Genomic DNA, 18,565 nt, shown 5'->3' on the forward strand with positions numbered 1-18,565 from the left:
GCCTCTCCCGCACAATCCGGACCTGCCGATTCCACAGACACAACGCGTTTCCTTCCGTAACCGGCCGCCCAACAGAGCAAACACCGTCCTTGACTTCAGTTCTCACTGAGAGATGAACCTTTGTCCTTGCCCACTGGAGAGGGCTTTAGGGGGTGGGGGTGGGGGTTGGAGGGGGGCAGGAAAGCACCCTCTGCATGGAGGGGGCACTGGAGCTACACAAAGGGGGGGGGGAGGTGTCCCCAGGGCGCACAACCTCAGCCACCAGATAGAGCCCAGGGTCGGCCCTGCAGCCACACAGGGATGGTAGATGGGACCCCGCAGCCTTTCACAGATGGTCTCCCCGTTCCCCAGCCAGCACCCTGCAAGCTGGCGGAGACCCGGCTCCTTACTGCTGGGGGGGGGGGGGGGATGGAGGTCCAGAGACGTTACGCATTTTGTGCCCAGTGAACACAGCTCACAACAGCCCGGGTTCCAGGAAGGGGTCTCCACCCGCTCGCCCGGTTTCCCAGCTTGAGGAGCGGGCCTCTCCCGGCCTCTCCCGCTTCCCGCGTGAGCATCGTCCCCCGAGCTCGTGGCACAGAACAGCTACTCACACGCCCACTTCACAGGCTCGGGCCGTCCACCGACCTGCTCTAGCCTCGCGGCGGGCCCGTGGGAAGGACCGAGTGGCTTTCTTCAAGGTGAGGGGAGAGCGGCGCACCCCGAGTTCTAGTCTGCAGGGGACCTGTGCCCAGTGCACGTGGCCAGTGCTCGAGGACATCTGTCTTCTCGTACTGGACCCTCAATCAGTATTCCCACCCAGCACCCTGCCCACGAAGTTAGGGTCACACCTACTGTCCCACCGATGGACATCTGTGTGACATCCTCGGCACCCCTGCGGGACTTTGGGCGCCTGAGGGCTAGGGTGGCTGTCTGCTGCTCACCCTGCACCCCCAGCAGTGGTGCCTCTTGGTGCCTCCACGGAGAGCGTTACCTGCCATGTCTGAGGAAGCCTGCCCGAGGGTCCTGCGTGGGTCCAGCCCCTCGAGCGGGGGAGGGCGGCGGTCTTTTCTCAGCACCCGGAGTGGCCTGCGTCGCCTGCTCCCTCGGAGCTGCAGACGACCTTGCTGGAAGCTCCCTCTGCACCTGTGGACAGAGACGCACAGTGACCAGTCTGGGCAGCGAGTGTCCGGAGCTCCCTCATACAGTGTCCCACGGCGGTGACGCTCAGACGGAAGCTCACGTCCCTGGGGCCTGGGAGCAGCCAGAGGCTTGGTCCCTGACTGGTGTGCCCGCTCTCAGGGACTCCTCGTCCCGCCTCTCCTCACTTTTCCTCCGTGACATGGGGACGTAACAGACCTAATCCGTGAGCTGTCGTGGGGACTAAACGAGACAGTGTTTACGAAGCGCGTCCCGTGCTGCGCAGCATGTGCTGTAACCACACGCGGGGCCGCATGGCGTTGACATGCTACACGGGCCATCTGACCGAGTGTCTGCGGTGGCGGAGGCGCTCTGACCCGCACAGACCCACCAGAGTGGCCACTCCCCACCACACTGTCCAGCGTCTGGGGTGTAGTTAGTGTGTCTGAGAAACTGAGTCTTACAGTTTATTTCATTTCAGTGAAGTTATAGAGCCACACGTGGCTCACGCGGGTCTAAAGGGTGTCCTTCGGAAGAGTGGGCCCACACACCTTCCGCGTCACCTGGGCTAACCTCCAGAGCCAAGCTCCGCCGTCCCGGTGTGAGGGCACCGCAGGGAAACAGAAGTCTCGAGCTTCTACCTATAGTTCTTTTCTTTGCTTTTTTGTTTGTTTTTGTTTGTTAATTCTTACCAGAGGATATTTTTCCATTGATTTTTCAGATGGAGTGGAAGGGACAGAAGGAGGGAGAGAGAGAGAGGGAGAGAGAGAGAAGCATCGATGTGAGAGCGACACCTGGATTGGTTGCTTCCCACAGGACCCCGGGGCCAGGGATCAGACCTACAACCCAGGTGCATGTCTTTGACCAGGAATCAAACTCAGGACCCTTTGGGTCGTGGGTCGGCGCTCTAACTGCTGAGCCAAACCGGCCAGGGCATATGCACAGTTATTTTCATCTAGACATTCTTGTCTATCGTGGCCTTTGTAATGTACGTGATTCCCTGGCGGAGAAAACATGTAGCACGTGTAAATGAACGTCTGTGCACGTGTTAGGGTGCAGGCTCAGCCCTTGTTACTGATGGGAAGGAGCAAGTCGACGCAGACCGGCGAGCCAGTGCAGTGCCCCCAGGCTGCAGGTGGAAGAACTGGGGTGCAGAGCAGCGCCAGGTGCCCTGAGACTCGCGGCAGGGGGCCAGTTGGGAGCTAGACTCTTGATCCAGGGGTTTGTGCAGGTCACCATCGGTGGTCAGCTCATGAACAGAACCTTCGCCCCACGTCCAGCTGCCTGGTCGAGCCACCAGAACCCTATTCCCACGACACTCTTCAGAGCCACGCGGACAGCAGGAAGGGAGGCGACCCACTGGGCCATGTTGCCTCCTCATTCGTCGGAGCATCCGTCCCCATCCACCCGCCGGTCCCCATCGCTGGGGAGCGGGCAGAACTTCAGGTCAGCTCTGCAGAGCGAATGCGGCGCCTCTCGGGGCCGATTTTGACGGCAGCAAGAGTAGAAAAGAGACCTCTGTTCATCTTCTCTGGCACCTGGGTTTTGGAGCCGGTCCACTCACAGGGCAGGTGGCCTCCCTGCCTTGGGCAGACGCTGTAGTCCCTGGGGCCTTGCTCTGTGAAGCGGTGGGTTCCTGCCTGTCAAGGCCCGTTTCCTGCTGGGCGTGGCCCAGGGGGTTCAAAGGGCAGAGAAGGAAGGAGGGCGTGGGGGTCAAGGGGAGAACGGTCTTCCCAGTGGTCAGGTCACCTCCGCCCCCAAGTCCTCGGGTGGCTGCGAGGAATCGAAGGCGCTAAGGGCTGCCCAGCTTGAGCCGCAGGGAGGTTTTCTGTCGCAAAAGGCAGCAGTGAGACACTTCACCCTGAAAACCCTCAGCCTGCCGGAGAGGCCGGCCCCTGAATTCACATCTCATTGGCTGGAGTCTGGGCCCTTTGCCCTCAGGGGGAGCCCAAGAGGGTCTTCGGCGTGGACGTCGACGCAAAATTTTGCTTGGGCACAGGCAGGGCCTGTGCCGTCCTCTCCTGGGTTCTCCCGGAACATTCTGGAACATTCTGGAGCGTGTTCCTGCAGCCCCTCCTGGAGCAGTGTCCCCCTGGGAATGAGCAGCCAGGGAGAGGTGGGGGCTTGGCGCCATCACCAGCCACGTGGGCCTCTTACGGTTGAACAGGTGCCGAGGCCTCTGCCTTCGCCAGGCTGCAGGAGTGCGGGTTACACCGGCCCACGCTCCGGCCCCCGGGGCGTTGCCCCTGCGGGTGGAGCAGTCTTGGCCGGGGAGGCCTGGGGGAATTCACCCCCCGCCCCGGGAAAAGCCCGGAGCCATCGGCTGACTGTCCCAGGCCTTGACAGCCAACTCCCTTCGCTTCTGAGCAGGACAATCGCTATGGAGCATGTCCCAGTCCAGGGCTCCCCCAGGTCAGGCAGAGCCGGACACCCAACAGCGTATCTTCACGTGGTCCCTCCCTGGCCCAGGTCGGCTGTCCTCACTCACCGGCCTCCTGAGAGCCCTCCCGCCATCAGTCCCTCGTACAAGGGTCCCCATCTCGGGCTCTGCTTCCAGTGACATCCTGTTCTGCCTCCTTCCCTCTGACTCCCCCCGCCCCACGCCCCGAGACAGCCATGGGGGTGCGGGACAGGCCCCTTCCCAGCACACCGCCGCCTATATACGCACCGCGCACGCGCGGCTTTGCACCGCGGAGACTCTCTCTCGCTTCGTTTGTGCTCAAGGCTGTGTTTAGAAGTCCGATCTGGATTTCTGGGTTTCTGTCTGCCTTGCTACTTTCAACGGGCCTGTATCGTGGTTTACGTTAAAAAACAAAAACAAAAGCCATGACCCGCCATGTACGGTCCAGGTTTTAAATGCAGCCCCCACGCTCGGCCTCGGCCGCCTGGGTCTCTCCGTGGGCCTCCCGTGAAGAGCTGCAGCGGGGGCGCCGACGCGAGACCAGCGTGTCCTTTGGGTTCCCAGACCTCATGGGAACACAGTCCGGAGAAAGCCTGTCGCCCAGGCCAGCTCCAGCGGGGACACTGACAGCGGGCTGGCCACGGGCCGGAGCTCAGGGACCCCAGTGCTGAGCGGAGTCCAGTGGGAAGCTCCCCAAAGCAGGGCAGGTGGTTGTCATGTGCCCTGATGCAGGCGGAAAGCCCTGACCACCTCCCCCTCAGCCCCTGCCCCCCCGGAGGGTCTCCTAGGTCCGCAGCCCCCCGCGCACATCCTCATCCCGGGGAAGAACGTGTTCACAGGGTCCCTGTCACTCTCCTTGGACGCCACGGAGAGCGACAAGCAAAGAGAAGTCCAGTGGGCATGTGGCGGGCCCTCGAGGTCCCCCGAGCGGAACCTGGGGCCACGCTGAGCACTCCTGGTGGCCTCAGGTCTCCGGGCTGGTGCCTCCACCTTCCTGCAGAAACCATGCTCTGTGACCAAGAGTGCGGCCTCATCAGACGGGTCAAGTGTGTCCAGCCACGTGCTCGGACGCAGGCCTCCTGAGAGACCGCGCTCGGGGAGGAAAAGCCGTGGGCCAAGAGAACGGGCACCGTGCCCGCGTCCCTCTCCTCCCTCCGTGGCGAAGGCGTGGCTCGGGGCGCAGGGGGGCCCTTCCCCCGACGGGCTCCATCACTGGGGGCTCGCGGGTCCTTTGCAGCGCGGCCGAGAACAAGCCTCAGTGTCTCGCGCTCCGTGCGGCGGGCTCCACGGTCACGATGAATCCAGTCCCCCGGTCCAGCGCTCGCCCGGGCGGCCCGGTCCCCGCACGACCCTGCCGCGTTCTCCCAGCTCCACTCTGAGGATGGAGCCTCCCTCCTTCCACCCGTGGACGTTCCTTCGGAACAGCCATTTCCACGGCGGTGGGGCGTTTGGGGTTGACAACAAAGAGAGGGTGACAGAACAGAGGCCCCGAAAAATTTCCCAGAGTAAGCGGGGAGATGAAATAGAGCAAGTGAGCAGAAGGGGATTATCTAGGATGTGCCGGCTCTTCGTGTACAGGCCCAGACAATGAACATAATAAATATTGCGGACTCCACAGGCCACGTGCAGGGTCTCACGCATATTCCTCATGCACACGTGAGAATGAAGATGCGTATATACACATAGCCTTTGAAAGGGCGGAGGCCGTGCCTGGCTCTCAGGGGGATACAGAAACGGGAAGAGCCAGATTTGACCCGTGCATCGTCTTTGCGTGAACAAAACTACATTGTTCCTTCCATCACACGGAGAGAACGTAAGGGGATGTATTTTTGTATTTTATGATTGAGAGAAAGGAAAGATGTCATAGACAAGGCCGAAAGCAATCGTTCTGAAGGAAAAGGTAGCCTCTTGCCTACATCGAAATGGCCCCTTCCTGACGACAGGAGGATCATGAACAAGGTTCGGAAACCAGACCCGGTTCCGACGGCAGTTCCCTGATCGGCTCCTGCCGCAGCCAGCCTCGCCCTGAGCACAACCCAAAGCGCAGCGAGAAACATAGACACGTTTAACATACCGAAAGATGTTGGTGTTCTGATTAGAAGGTAAGAGACACTTCAAAGTAAAAGCCCCAGTGAAAACGGAAACCGGAAAAGGTAAACGCCTTCTCTTTCTGAGGGTGTGAGGTGAGTGTGGTCTTTCGTGTTCGTGGTCTGCGGGGTGCAGGGCCCAGGACCCCAGCCCAGACTCCGTCGCAGGCGAGAGCCCTGTGGAAGAGTCTACCTCCACTCCTGCACCAAGCTGAGACCGCAGAGGGGCAAACCCTCAACACGAGGGTGCATCAGAGATGACACACCCTACCCGTCACCTGCCCTGGAACATGCACACGCCAACCTTCTCACGGGCTGGAGGGGGCACAAGTCTCTTCTGCCGATCGCATAACAATGGACAGTCTTCCCCTGGGTCTGCAGTTTGAATTCACACTACACGGGGACACGAAACCGAAAACCGAGAATTTTATTTAAAGTAAGTGACCAGAGGGTGCCCTCAGGTCCCTAGCAGAAGCGAAATATATCGTCACTGAAGAAACCCACCTCCAACCCAAGTCTCCAAGTTCCAAAAATCTCAGATCACCGTCAAAACTCTGAGAGCAAACGGGAAAGCAGTTCCCGTTGATGAGAGCCAGCCACAAAACTCAGCCGGCCAGGCCACGCCTCCAGGGCTCCCGTGCACACTGAGTGTGCTTGAGCAGACGGAAAATATGAGTAAACATGGAAAAGAACGGCCACACTCGGTGTTGGCGAGGCCGGGGAGAAGCTGGTGCCCTCTCCACAGCTGGTAGGAATGAAAAACGATACAACCACGTTGGAAAATAGTTTGCAACTTCTAAACAAACAAACAAACAAATCAATTATCCGTCTACCAGAAGATCCATCCATTCTACGCTTAGGTATGCACCCAAGAAAATCGGAAGTATATATCCATAGAAAGACACGTAGAGAAATATCTACGGTCGTTTTTCTTTGTAACAGCCCCAAACTGGAATAAACCAAAGGTCCACTGACAAGTGAATATGTAACCAAATTGTGATGTATCCCTCCCCCCACTTAGCAAGAAAAAGAATGAACTATTCATATATACGACAATGTGATGAACCTCAAAACAGTCATGCTGAGTGAGGACAAAAAGCCAGTCCCCACCCCCAAAGCGCATACTGTATGGCTCTATTTCTAGAAGATTCTAGAAGAAGTGAACTAAACTATAGTGAGAGAGAGCATACGAGCAGTTACCCGGAGGTGGGAGGTGCCAACTGGGCAGGGATAGAATCACAAAAGGACACATGGGCTCTTGGAGGACACACTTACTATCCTGATGGCGGTGTTGGTTTTACAGGTGTGCACAGTGTCAAAACTTACTAAACCGTATAATATTAAACTGCAATAACATAAAACTTTAAATATGCATGACAATGAAAGTCAATGTACCTCCACAGAGCATTCAAAAAACAGTAAGTCAGTGGATTAAGAAAATTAGTAACATTTTAATGATAGATCTGAACAAAGTATCGGGATGATAGGCCAGAGGGACAAAGTTACTGAAAATAGAGGCCGAGAGGCATGGAAGACCAAGAACATCGATGATATCTCAGCGTTCCAGAAAGAGAGGGCAGAAGCGACGTCGGAGAAAGGAGGCTTGAGAATTTTCTAAGTAGACATCAATCCATAAATCATAAAAGCCCAATGGATTCCCACTGGAAGAAATAAAAGTAACAATACCTCTCTACATCAAAGTAAAAGTAACACATACCTCTCTACATCAAAGTAAAAGTAACACATACCTCTCTACATCAAAGTAAAAGTAACACTACCTCTCTACATCAAAGTAAAAGTAACACTACCTCTCTACATCAAAGTAAAAGTAACACTACCTCTCTACATCAAAGTAAAAGTAACACCACCTCTCTACATCAAAGTAAAAGTAACACATACCTCTCTACATCAAAGTAAAAGTAACACTACCTCTCTACATCAAAGTAAAAGTAACACATACCTCTCTACATCAAAGTAAAAGTAACACTACCTCTCTACATCAAAGTAAAAGTAACACTACCTCTCTACATCAAAGTAAAAGTAACACTACCTCTCTACATCAAAGTAAAAGTAACACATACCTCTCTACATCAAAGTAAAAGTAACACATACCTCTCTACATCAAAGTAAAAGTAACACTACCTCTCTACATCAAAGTAAAAGTAACACTACCTCTCTACATCAAAGTAAAAGTAACACTACCTCTCTACATCAAAGTAAAAGTAACACTACCTCTCTACATCAAAGTAAAAGTAACACATACCTCTCTACATCAAAGTAAAAGTAACACTACCTCTCTACATCAAAGTAAAAGTAACACTACCTCTCTACATCAAAGTAAAAGTAACACTACCTCTCTACATCAAAGTAAAAGTAACACATACCTTTCTACATCAAAGTAAAAGTAACACATACCTCTCTACATCAAAGTAAAAGTAACACTACCTCTCTACATCAAAGTAAAAGTAACACATACCTTTCTACATCAAAGTAAAAGTAACACTACCTCTCTACATCAAAGTAAAAGTAACACTACCTCTCTACATCAAGTAAAAGTAACACTACCTCTCTACATCAAGTAAACGTAACACTACTCTCTACATCAAAGTAAAAGTAACACACAACCTCTCTACATCAAAGTAAAAGTAACACTACCTCTCTACATCAAAGTAAAAGTAACACATACCTCTCTACATCAAAGTAAAAGTAACACATACCTCTCTACATCAAAGTAAAAGTAACACTACCTCTCTACATCAAAGTAAAAGTAACACTACCTCTCTACATCAAAGTAAAAGTAACACATACCTCTCTACATCAAAGTAAAAGTAACATACCTCTCTACATCAAAGTAAAAGTAAACACATACCCTCTCTACATCAAAGTAAAAGTAACACTACCTCTCTACTCAAAGTAAAAGTACACATACCTCTCTACATCAAAGTAAAAGTAACACCTACCTCTCTACACAAAGTAAAAGTAACACATACCTCTCTACATCAAAGTAAAGTAACACATACCTCTCTACATCAAAGTAAAAGTAACACATACCTCTCTACATCAAAGTAAAAGTAACACTACCTCTCTACATCAAAGTAAAAGTAACACTACCTCTCTACATCAAAGTAAAAGTAACACTACCTCTCTACATCAAAGTAAAAGTAACACTACCTCTCTACATCAAAGTAAAAGTAACACATACCTCTCTACATCAAAGTAAGTGTGGAACACCAAAGGTTAAAAGGAGGTCTGAGAAGCAGCCAGAGATAAAAGACCTTCAGAGGACAGATAAGACTAACAGCTGACTTTCCCACCACAAGTAGAGAAGCCCAAAGACAACGCGATGACAGCTTCACATGCTGGAGAAGAGGCCAACCTAGGACTGGATACCCAGCAGAAATATTTCCCCCCAACAAGGATACTTTGGAAATAACTGTATTTTCAGACTGGTTTTAAAAAATGAGATTTTTCTTTTCTAAAGGAAATTCTCAAGAATATGTTTAGACAGAAGCAAGCAATCCCAGAAGGAAGGTCTGCTACATATAAAAGAATGAAGATGCAAGGTATCTGCAGTGAGGTGGTGAAATATCAATGAAAGGGCTCAGACAGACACACATCTGACTTGGAAAAAACATTTGCAATGTATATAACAGGCAAAGGAGGCAGGCAAATCTAGCATCGGCATAGAATCCTACAAAGTCTGTATGGGCAAAGCATTTAAAAATCTTCTAATAATCACCCTGTTGGTGTGGCTCACTGATTGAGCATCACCCATGCACCAAGAGGTCACTGGTTTGATTCCCAGCCAGGGCACATGCCCAGGTTGCAAGCTCGATCCCCGGTGGGGGGCGTGCAGAAGGCAGCCAATCGGTGTTGACATTTCTCTCTCATTGATGTTTCTCTCTCTCCCCCTCTTCTTTCCTCTGTCTCTAAAATCAATTAAAAATATATGTAAAAATAAACAAATACATCTTCTAATAATAACCATTCGTGAGATACGAGCAAGCGCCACCTCTCGCTCCTGCAGAGGAAATGTAGAACCACACGGCCGCTGTGCGGAGGGACTGTGTTATAACTTGCAAGGTTGAAAATGTGGTTATCTTATCATCCAGCAAGTCCACTTTTAGGTATACTTCTTAGAACACCTATTTCACTGTGCTTAAGGAAGTGTGTGTATGCATGCTCCTTGCAAATTAAGCCAAAAAATGTTAATAAAGGAAGTGTCTACAAATACGGGAACAGAAATTACAATGTATTATATTCATGGGATGGAACACTCTGTAACCATGAAAGTAATGGATCTGATCTGTATGTAACAACAAGGCCAGAAACACGATATTGAGTCTAACAGCCAGTCTGAAGAACAATAAATTAGTATGATATTTGCATACCTATTTTAAAGATGGAAATCAACATTATTATATATTATTAGTGGATACCTCAATTGGCGAAGTAGGAAAACATGGATTGAAACAATTAGTGCCAAATACAGAAAACCACGATTATCTTTTTTGTTTTATTTATTTTAGTTTGCATAACATATAATATATAAAGTAACAGTTTATGTATTTTATTTCTTAAAGGCTCAGAAGCAAATAAGACAACATGTTAATATTTGTTCATTCTGGATCATTACTCAGGAGTCTTGTTATATATTTCTTGAGCTTTCCTGTATTTTGTTTTTAAACAAGTGAAAAAGAGAACAGATACTCTGATGCACGAACCTCACTATTCTCTGTGAGCTAAGGCCTGGGGGGGATGCGTTTTCTGTAGGATGTTAAGACGACTGAAGCTAAATGGGAAGTGAATGAAAAGTAGGCTCTTTCATGAGAGGACACACAGGTTGGCAGATGATAAACACAGATGTGAGTGGGTAGATGCATCTATAAGCTGAGATATATATGCTACATACAATCATGTGTGTGCAGGTGGATGGATGGATGGATGGATGGATGGCGGATGGATGGATGGATGGATGGTGGATGGATAGATAGTGGATGGATGGATGGATGGATGGTGAATAGATGGATAGATGGATGGATTGTGGATGGATGGATGGATGGATGGAGGATAGATGAATGGGTGGTGGATGGATGGATGGATGAATGGTGGATAGATAGATGGATGGACGGATGGAGGGGGGATGGATGGATGGATGGTGGATAGATGGATGGATAGATGGATGGATGGATGGATAGATGGAGGGGGGATGGATGGATGGATGGATGGATGATGGATGGATGGATGGATGGCAGATGGATGGATGGATGGATGGATGGATGGATGGATGGCTGTTGATGGACACATGGATGGATAGATGGATGGTGAGTGGGTGGTGGATGATGGATGGGTGGGGTGGCAGGCAGAAGAATGGCATCCAGCCCCTAATCCCCAAAACTGTGACTGTGTTACCTTCCATGGCAAAAAGGACTTTGCAGTGTATTTGTGGGTACAGTAAGATGATGAGATTATTGGGGTGAGCCAATGTACCACCTCGTCTTTAAAAAGGAAAAAAGATTGGGTCAGAGATGACAGAACACGATTTGGAGCAGAACAAAGCATCACTCCCCCAGGATGCTCCAGGTCAGCAAACAGCCTCACCAGGGATGTTAGAAATGCCGACTCTCGGGCCCCACGACACACCCGCTGAATTCCACTCAGCATCACAAGAAAACTCCCGGAGACGGGTGCACATGCAGGCAGGGGACCTCTGGGGCAAACGGGCGCTGGACTAAGACATGTTGGCTCAAACCCAGGTCCCTGGGGAGGTCACCGGACCTCTGTGTGCCTCGGTTTCCTCCTGAGAAGGTGGAGAGCCAGGCAAGGTGCCAGGCACAGAGCAGCCTCCGCAGTGCTCGCCGGGACGCCCGGTCCTGATGGACGATTAGAACAGGGCAGGGGCCTCCGGAGAGGGTGTCCCCTCCAGCCACAGAGGGCGGAGCAGCTGTGGGGACAGCTGCCTGAAGCATATCTAGTCTTCGGACAAACACTGACGGCAGGGGCGGGGAGGCTGAGTATTCGGGAGGAGGGGCTGCTGGGGGCCGGGATGCAGCGGGAAGGCCGGAGGGTCTCAGGGAGCTGGGATCAAAGTCCTCTTAGAGAATGGAGAGGACCAGTGATGCAACACGCACTCACCCCATGCGGGAGAGGAGCGGGTTGCAGGGAAGGGGACAAAAAACAAAAACCGTTCACAGGGGGTCTAGAGACGGCAGAGGCTGGATAAAGAGTTTGCTTTATAACTTGTACGCCGCGGGCAGCCCGAAGGGTTATGAGCAAAGGAGCAAGACAATCAAAGAAGGATATTAAAACCCCCACCCTGTTGGTATGTTATGTGCATGCGCACATGGCGGAGAAAAGTCTGGAAGGGCGCACACCTAAATGTCAGCGCTGATGGTCTCTGGCGGAGAGATTACCGGGATGTTTTATTGTCTTCTCTCTGCTCATCTGCACCTTCTAATTTTTCTGCAAAGGACACGCATCGCTTGCATAATTAAAAAAGCAATAAAAGCTGTAAATAATTAACACGCTCTCTCTTCAGGACTTAAACTGGATGGATGTGTTTCCGACTCAGTTGTTTCGAATGGTTGCCGGATCCCCGGCCTTCGAAGGGCACCCGCAAAAACCACACGGCCTGTGGGGCTGAGCGGGTGGACGCACGGGGGACACGCTGAGTGAGTCCCCGGACCGGGAAACTCCAGGCCCTGGTTCTTAAACAGCGGCTTTCCCTCCAGGGCACGGGGACGCCTTCTGACCCTGGCTGAGGTTTTCCTGGGGGTTTCGTGAAACCGCGGTCTGTGGCTCCCAGCCAGGCGGGCGGCGGAAAGGCAGCAGCTGCCAGACACACCTACCTTCTCCGTGTGTTCTGCCTGCTGGTCCCTCGGAACGGCTTTCTCCGCCAGGGCGGTCCTCTCCTGCATCCTGGCTCGGACCCCGGGTCCCGGGACGTCATCCCTGGGGCTGTTGGGTAGGAGAGCTGAAAACACCAGGCATGTTGGCATCATTTGCTCAAAGCCCTCATGGTGGGAGCAACAGAGAAGGGCTCCCTCTCTGCAGACAGGATGCCTGTCTGGGGAAATCGAGGCTCGGAAATGCTGCATCGCCACATGGTCTAAGCATTCCTGGGAGGAACCTTCTGGAACCCTGCCTGGGCTGGATCCACAGAGGAAGGCGCAGATGTTCGGTGTTAACTGGAGGCCTAGGGGACAGCATGGCCTCCATCCCCAACTGCCCCTCCCCAGGGATCCCCACACTCAATACCTCCTTGCCTTTCAGAGGAGGGGGCGGAGCCAGGCCTTCGGTGCCCCTCCCGGGCCCCTCGCCTGCTATATTAACCCACCAGTCTCCAGCTGAAGAGGCTGCACCCGCCTGGGGGAACAGCCACCGGGCTCTGCACCCAGCCCCCGTCAGCACCCCTAGGTGAAATCCAGAGATACCCCACCCGACAGGGGGCTAGAATCACCAGGTGAGGACCCTCGGAGCACCCGGGGAGGACTAGGAAGGATCGTCGGAGCACCCGGGGAGGACTAGGGGGGACCCTCAGAGCACCCGGGGAGGACTAGGGGGGACCCTCGGAGCACCCGGGGAGGACTAGGGGGGACCCTCGGAGCACCCGGGGAGGACTGGGGGGGAACCCTCAGAGCACCCGGGGAGGACTAGGGGGGACCCTCAAAGCACCCGGGGAGGACTAGGGGGGACCCTCGGAGCACTCGGGGAGGACTAGGGGGGACCCTCAAAGCACCCGGGGAGGACTAGGGGGGACCCTCAGAGCACCCAGGGAGGACTAGGGGGGACCCTTGGAGCACCCGGAGAGGACTAGGGGGGACCCTCAGAGCACCCGGGGAGGACTAGGGGGGACCCTCGGAGCACCCGGAGAGGACTAGGGGGGACCCTCGGAGCACCTGGGGAGGACTAGGGGGGACCCTCGGAGCACCCGGGGAGGACTAGGGGGGACCCTCGGAGCACCTGGGGAGGACTAGGGGGGACCCTCAGAGCACCCGGGAGGACTAGGGGGGGACCCTCGGAGCACCCGGGGAGGACTAGGGGGGACCCTCAAAGCACCTGGGGAGGACTAGGGGGGACCCTCGGAGCACCCGGGGAGGACTAGGGGGGACCCTCAAAGCACCCGGGGAGGACTAGGGGGGACCCTCGGAGCACCCGGAGAGGACTAGGGGGGACCCTCGGAGCACCTGGGGAGGACTAGGGGGGACCCTCGGAGCACCCGGGGAGGACTAGGGGGGACCCTCGGAGCACCTGGGGAGGACTAGGGGGGACCCTCAGAGCACCCGGGAGGACTAGGGGGGGACCCTCGGAGCACCCGGGGAGGACTAGGGGGGACCCTCAAAGCACCTGGGGAGGACTAGGGGGGACCCTCGGAGCACCCGGGGAGGACTAGGGGGGACCCTCGGAGCACTCAGGGAGGACTAGGGGGGACCCTCAAAGCACCTGGGGAGGACTAGGGGGGACCCTTGGAGCACCTGGGAGGACTAGGGGGGACCCTCGGAGCACCTGGGAGGACTAGGAGGGACCCTCGGAGCACCCGGGGAGGACTAGGGGGGACCCTCGGAGCACCCGGGGAGGACTAGGGGGGACCCTCGGAGCACCCGGGGAGGACTAGGGGGGACCCTCGGAGCACTCTCGGGAACCTGGGAAAAAGCTGAATCTGATCATCGTAGGAATTATTTCTCCAGAATCCCTGGCACAATAACTCTTTCCTTTCAAGAGGCATTTTGTGTTGTTTGTGGGGGTTTGTTTTGGTTCCGGCCTTTCTGTGTTGGGCCAGGAGTCTGTCTCTCAGCACGAGTCTCTGCTTTGTGATCTGAGATGACTCCTGGGCCGCCTTGCGTGTCACTCTCTGCCTCTGCCACCAGGAAGCTCAGCTAAACTCCCGTGTCTAGTTAGGAAAAGTATCTCACCCAGTCTCGGGTGCACTAATTCTTCCTGTGACGTTTATTTGTTCACGGTTATTTTGTTTGTTGGACGTCGGGGCCGGTATTTTCTCCGGCCCCGGCTGGGGCGGCCCAGCGGCCCTGGGAACGGGCGGGTCGGCGTTCTAGGGGACAGCAGTGCCGCAGGGTTTGCTCCCGCCTCCGCCCATCACCGCACGTCCGGCCCGCCCGCGAAGCGAGCCCCTCAGCCCGGGCCCCGGGGCAAGGCTGCGTTACCTTCCACGGCCGTGCGTCCCCTCCTTCCGCCGGGCGGGTCCCAGTGCACTGTCCAGACGCGGCCTTGCTCACCCGCCAGGCGCCAGCACCCTCCAGGGCGCTGTCCCCGGGGCGGGGCAGGGGGACACTGCGGCCCAAGCAGCACCAGGTGAGCCGGGGCTCGGCCTTCAGCACGGGGAAGGGGCCCTGTGGCCCGAAGCCCCCAGGACTCTCGGAGTGGGCGCAGGAGCCCCGCGCGGGCCAGCCCAGGGCTGGGAGGGAGCCGCAGGGACTGTGCCCTGCCTGGGGCCCTGGGGGAGCGTCTTCGGGGGCATTCCCAGGAGGCCCTGCCACGTCCCTGTTGAGTGTCCAGGGATTCAGGCCACCCCCAGAGGGCCGGGCCCTGGTCCACGTGTTGTCCGCACAGAGGTGTCCAGTGTCACGGGTCCCACTCCTCTGGGAGTCACAAGTCCGGGTGAGCAGGACAGAGGCTGTGTCCCAGGGGGCCCCAGCACTGGAGCCCAGACACTCCCGGGCTGCTGGGGTGCCGGTGCCCAAGTCTCCTTTCTCGTCGCCGAGTACCCCCTTGCTCCTGACCCAGGGCCTGGACCAGCTGGGGTCCTCCCTGAAGTCGGCTCCACCTGAGGCCAGGCCTGCGGCGGGGCGGGGAGGCAGGAGGGTCCCCAGCGCTGACCCCACAGAGGAGGCCGGGTCCTCGGGCTGCCTGCTCCCACAGAGAGGGTCCTGGCTGGGCCCCGGCCCCTGGGCGCCAGGCGGTGGCGGGGCCTCTCCCTGAGGTAACCTGAGGAGGTACTTGGGGGGAAAGGCAGGGTCTGTCAGGGCCGGAGAAGCACCAGGAGCCACGGAGGGACCCCCGGGGGCCCTGGCTGCAGGACCAGGCACCGGCTCCTCTGTCCTGGGCCCCGCCAGCCTCAGGGCCCCGGGGGAAGCAGAGGCCTCCCAGGGCCTGGCCCGGCCCTGCTCTGTGCGGCCAGCACTCCCGGGCAGCACCCCCGGCCCGCCCCCGTTGTCACTGTCCTTGGCCCAGGATGGCGGGGAGGCAGCCTGTGCAGGGCCCCCTGGGGTCTGGCCTCCCGCACCCAGCAGCCCGGACTCTGGGCAGCACAGCGTCTTCCTCTCCCAGGGCAGCGTGTCCTCTCCAGGCTCGGGCTCCCCAGAGCCGCTGCTGGGCTCTCTCGGGACGGTCAGGGCCCGCTGACAGGGCTCCTTCGTGTCCCCAATGTCCCAGGCGCCTGCTTCCAGCCTGGGAGCCTCCAGGTCCCCCTCTTTGGGGGGACCAGGTGCGGGGGGCAGCTGACACCCCAACTCCAGCCTCCCATTTGGAGGAAGCACAGGGCTCTTGTGGCCCAAAGGCGGGGGTTCTCTGCCGCGGAGGGTGGGGGGTGAGGTGGGCCTGCTCACCCGGGGCTGGTCACTGCCTCCTGCTCCAGCCACCGTGTCCCTCTGTCCAGGGGACTCGGTCACCAAGAAGTCTTCTGTGGCGGGGGGACTTCCCCAAGGCCCTGGCTTGGTCCCCACAGAAGCATCCCCACAGACAGGGGTCTTCCTGTCCTGGGACGGGGACCGGGACGGGGCCGCACCCTCGGCCCCCGAACCCTCTTCCGGCAGAGGGAGGTGCAGGGGGGTCTCGCAGCCCACTCTCCCCGCCCTGGCCTTCCTGCCTCCCTGGGGGCTGGTGCGCACCTTCCCGTAGGCCTTCTGGAACGTCTCGTTCCCATACATCTGCCACTTCTCCTGGGAGAACACCCTCGGCCTCCGCTGGCTGGGGGTCTGCCTGGCCGCCCGGCCCTTGCTGGCCGCCCCTTCCCCGGCCACCGCCCTCTTTCCGCGCAGGTCCTCTGCAGGGGCCGAGGCGTCTTCAGTGGGGGGACACAGCAGGTCCTCCACCGCCACCTGCCTGACCAGGGCCCGGGGGTGACCGCTGGGGCTGTCCACCAGCCGGGCAGGAGCGGGCCTGGGGCTCAGAGGTTTCTGCCTCCCGGGCCCAATGTCCCGGGGGCCCAGCGGCTCCTGCCATGTCCTGGTGCCCTCCACAAAGGGCAGCGAGTTGCTCCTGGTGACGGGGACGCACTCCACGGTGGTGGAGAGCTGAGTGGGGACGGAGTGGAAGAAGAGGGGCCGGGCCTCGCCCAGGGCGGTGCAGGCGGAGCGGGCAGGGCAGAGGGCCCCCTGCCTCCTCCGGCGGCCCGGGCCCAGCGCCCGGATCTCGAAGTGGAAGGAATCCTTGTAGGTGTAGGGCACCGGCAGGTCCACGCTGCCCTGCTTGGACAGGACCGTCTTGCGGGGCCGCACGTGGTCCAGCCGGGGGTCGTCCACCACGGCCTGGTTGTGTGAGATGAGCCGGGCGATGCGTTCCTCCAGCCGCCGCTTCTCCAGCTCCAGGCCGGGCCCCTGCCCTCCCAGCTCGGCCTTGGCGCCCCCGGGCCCCGGGGCGCCCTCCCCCTCGGACTCGGCGCTGTGCTCCGACAGGCTGTGCAGGGGGCTGCAGGCGGCCAGCGGCTGCTCGGAGCTGTCGGAGCGGGACAGGTAGCCCGAGTCCGTGCTCTCGCACTTCCTCAGCCGGCCCTCCGCGGCCTTGGTGTCCCAGGGCTTCTCCGAGGGCGTCACCTGCTGCTGCTGCAGGGAGCACGCCCTGCCGGCCGGGGACTTCTGCTCCGACAGCTTATGCCTGGGCTGTGAGCCGGCGGCGGGGGGTCCGGCGGCAGCCATGTGGGGCGAGTCCAAAGGGGCCTCTCTGTCAGCCAGTGTGGACCCTGGACAGCAAGCAGCGTCCAGCTTCGGATCCAGGTTCTTGGCAACTGGACACAGATGCACGGGGGGCACCGCGCAGTGCCCGGCGCCCTGGACGCCTGGAGAGAGGGGCCTCTCTGACGGAGCCCCGCCGCCCCCACCCAGGCTGCAGCTGTCCCCCTTGCCAGTCGTCCTGGAGGCCTGTCCAGCCTGGTCCGCCAAGAGGCTGGGCCCGGCGTCCTCGGACTCGGAGGACAGCCGAGAGTTGTTGAGGTGCGTCTGCGTGCGTCTGTGCTTGTACAGGTTGCTCTGGGTCTTAAAGGCGATGCCGCAGGTGGCACACGGGAAGGGCCTCTCTCCCGTGTGGGACCGAATGTGCTTCTCCAACACGCTGGGCTTCAGGCAGTCCCGGCCACAGTGAGGGCACAGGTGCTTGCCGACATTGCGCGCCTTCCCCAGGCCGCCCAGCGCGGGCCCCGGGGCCGGCGACAGGACAGGCAGAGCGCCCACGATGTTCACGGTGAGCGTGGGGGTCGCTGGCTTCCTGATCTGGGTAGGCCCAGGTCCCTCCGGCGGCAGCAGGGGGCTGAGAATGAAGGGCACGCTGCCCCCGTCCAGGCTGCCCGTCACCAGGGGGGCACGCGGCTGGAGGCCCCCGGGAGGCACTGTGTGGTACAGTGGGATGGGCAGCGCCTTCAGGAACACCGTGGGGGCCAGGCCCTGCTCCCGCGGCAGGATGACGGGGCCCAGGGTCAGGTGTGGGGAGGCCTGCCCACCTGGGGCCCCTGGGGGTCCTGGAGCCGGAGCCGGCTGGTCCCTGGCAGGTGAGGCGGGGCAGGTACGTTCCGGCACCTCCATCCTACATGGTAGGGGTGACCCAGGACGCTGGGTGACCTGCAGGCAAAACAAGACTTCACCACGGGCACCTCTTTCCATCATATGGCACACTCTCCCCACCTCCCCCCAGGCGTTCTGCACACCCCCCCCCCCAGAGCCTGACAGCAACCCCCCAAGAAGAGGATTCTTATCCTCATGTCAGGAAAGGGGAAACTGAGGTTCAGAGAGTG

The 18,565-nt window shown here is 57.5% G+C and overlaps 1 protein-coding gene across 1 annotated transcript in view; it reads right to left on the reverse strand.

Moving 5' to 3' along the window:
• The window catches only part of ZNF831 (zinc finger protein 831), a 79,628-nt gene that overhangs the window by 40,370 nt on the left and 20,693 nt on the right, over window positions 1-18,565 (reverse strand). The window contains exons 2-5 of the mRNA XM_036244649.1: window positions 15,051-18,392; window positions 14,769-14,895; window positions 12,456-12,580; window positions 974-1,125 (exon numbers count right to left, since the gene is read on the reverse strand). Coding sequence (XP_036100542.1) covers window positions 974-1,125; window positions 12,456-12,580; window positions 14,769-14,895; window positions 15,051-18,356 — 3,710 coding nt within the window. The 5' untranslated portion in view covers window positions 18,357-18,392. The remainder of the gene's footprint in view (window positions 1-973; window positions 1,126-12,455; window positions 12,581-14,768; window positions 14,896-15,050; window positions 18,393-18,565) is intronic.

This window comes from Molossus molossus, unplaced genomic scaffold, assembly GCF_014108415.1.
Source record: "Molossus molossus isolate mMolMol1 unplaced genomic scaffold, mMolMol1.p scaffold_m16_p_6, whole genome shotgun sequence".
Lineage (NCBI taxonomy): Eukaryota > Metazoa > Chordata > Mammalia > Chiroptera > Molossidae > Molossus > Molossus molossus.